The following is a 2,507-nucleotide window of genomic DNA, read 5'->3' on the forward strand; positions in this document are numbered from 1 at the left end:
ACAAACATGCTCGTGTTTATGGACAGCTTAACCCAAGCCAAGGACGAAGGACTCATATCGGATGCCATATTTTTCGACTTCTCAAAAGCATTTGATAGGGTCCCACACGTCCCGCTGCTCCACAAGCTCGAGTCTTATGGGGTTCAAGGGAAAATCCTTCACCGAATCAAGACGTTCCTATCAGACGGTTCATTCCGAGTAAGAACAGACTTGACCTACCCTTCTCCAGCGCCGGTCTCCATGGGAGTTTCTAAAGGCTCTGTTCTCAAACAACTGCTGTTTCTCATGTACGGCGCCGACCTTCCAGATATTCTTGCAAGTCCATGTCTACTTTTCGCGGACGACTTGAAATCCTGGAGTTGCAATGTCAGTGCCCTCCTAGTGGATGTAAACGTTGCAAAGCAGTGGTTGTTGGACTAACACATTCCTCTGGACGGCGAAAAGTGTATCTATATGTCATTCGGAGGAGACTCAGCGAATGCCTTTGTCGTGCGTGATGAGAAAGAATCATAAAACATTATGAGGATGGAAGTCAAAAGAATTTGGATATCTGGCTCTCGTCAAACGTGCCCTTCTCACTGCATCATAAGAAATCGGCGCAAAAGGCATCCGCCATTTTACGGATGATCTGATGCAACTTCTCCCGTATTACTCGCATGGACTTCAAAATACTCTATGGGGTCTACGTCAAGCCGCTTCGGGAATACGCCAACCAAGTTGTCTACTCAGGACGCACGAAAGTCGCCACCCTCATTGGGCGTGTCCAGCAAGCCTCTACGAAAACGGTTGCCGGCCTCAAATCCGTGGACTGTGATACCCGTCTTGTGATGCTTGACCTCTTTCCCCTGGAGTATCGTCGCCTCCGAGGGGACCTAATTCTTAGTTATGTCCTGTTTGAACAAGGCTTGGCCAACAGGTTTTTCACAGTTAACCCAGCAAACACACGGCAGGGGCAGGGTAAGAAGATTTTCAAGCTCAGAGTTTTTTCTCATTTCGATAGCAGCTGCGTGGAATGACCTTCCTCCGACGTTTGTCCACACTCCCCCTAGAACCCAGTTCAAAGAACTACTAGACATTTATTTATGCGCATCCTCGCGTTGGCAAGCATAGTGGCCCGTTCTGAGGACTTAAAGAGCCGTGCTACACCATTTGTCACTTTCGCTTTTCAGGTGAACGACAGCCACTGACCGAAAAGAACAAAACCGACTCGGGAATTTTGGGCAAAAGCCTCGATCCTGTGTATTAATCCGTGAATCCGTGAAGCCACACAATGTGTCCGGGACCGCGCACATGACACCGCGTGGTACCGCACTTGATTCACGTAAATCATTAACCCACGAGTCCGTGCAAACCGGTGGTAATAACCCAGGCAGTGAGCAAAAGGAGGCATTTATGAAGACAAGTATTTCCAGCTGATGGCGTGTAGTCTTTAAACCATTCACGGATTCGCGGTTTGCTGCACACCTGAAACCACAAGCGAAAAGAGGATGTAGCGCTGCTTTCGAAACTCTCAGCGTGGGATAGTAAGCTAGCGCGAAGACTCTCATGAACATGTTTAGACGCTGTTGCGTCTAAAAATGTTTGAGGCTGGGTAGCAGATGCAGCGTGAACGACTGCCAGAAAGGTTATTCCGCGTACCAAATACTTTAAATGTGAAAAACTTACTTAACAGAGGTGTGCTCTGGGCTTGAAAATCTTCTTACCATGTCTCAACCGTATGTTAGTTGGGCTAACGGTGAAAATCTGTTGGCCAAACCTCATTCATACAAGGCATAGGTAGGCATTAGACCTACTTGGAGGTGCGAGACGCGTTTTGGTCCACGGGTATAAGGCCAGTGACCATTTCCGAAGCGGCTCGCTGGACGTGCTCAGTAAGGTTAGGTCTCTCTTGCTTTGGCTTTTGAGCCAAAGGCTTTAGTTGAGTACCCTAATTGTCTTCCCTGTCTAGGTACTGGCGCTCTGACAGTATCCCAACCTACGTACAAATATGAACCGCACGTATACAAATAAAGTCATGCCATATTGGCCGTCTCGCGGTGCCATCAGCCGGATTGCCTTACATGCTGCATACAGCAGGGCGGGTAAGCGAAAACAGGCTACTGCTGACGCCTTCCTTCTCTTTCACATACCTTTCTTCCCCCTCTCCCTACTTCATTGATAATCCTCTTTTTGTAAGCCCAATACTTAGGACTGATGACTCCGTTTGTCTTGCATCAACTTTGCTTGCAACCTCTGCTCGTCAAATGGCGCGACGTCGTCAGGTTTATTTTTAAATCAACCTTCAAACCTCAGCACCCAGTCTATGTGGCCGCCCTCAATGTGCGCACTCTGAAGCAAACAGGACAACAAGCTGCTCTTTTTCTCACACTGGACTCGCTTGGGATCAATATGTACTGTGTCTCAGAAACAAGAATTTAAGCACAGTGATTGAGCTAACCGCCCCATCAGTCTCCGCTCGCTTCCGCCTGGTGGTGACCCTCTGGTAATCCAAAGGCTACTGCAGCTTG

General features: G+C 48.4%; 1 protein-coding gene across 1 annotated transcript in view; it reads right to left on the reverse strand.

Moving 5' to 3' along the window:
- Positions 1–242, reverse strand: part of T265_06917 (hypothetical protein) — a gene marked incomplete at both ends in the record, with an annotated part of 2,912 nt that extends 2,670 nt beyond the window's left edge. Inside the window, one exon of the mRNA XM_009172315.1 lies at positions 220–242. Within this exon, the coding sequence (XP_009170579.1) occupies positions 220–242 (23 nt within the window). The remainder of the gene's footprint in view (positions 1–219) is intronic.
- Between the last annotated feature and the right edge of the window lie 2,265 nt (positions 243–2,507).

The sequence above is a fragment of the Opisthorchis viverrini genome (assembly GCF_000715545.1).
Source record: "Opisthorchis viverrini unplaced genomic scaffold opera_v5_151, whole genome shotgun sequence".
NCBI classification, from domain to species: Eukaryota; Metazoa; Platyhelminthes; class Trematoda; order Opisthorchiida; family Opisthorchiidae; genus Opisthorchis; species Opisthorchis viverrini.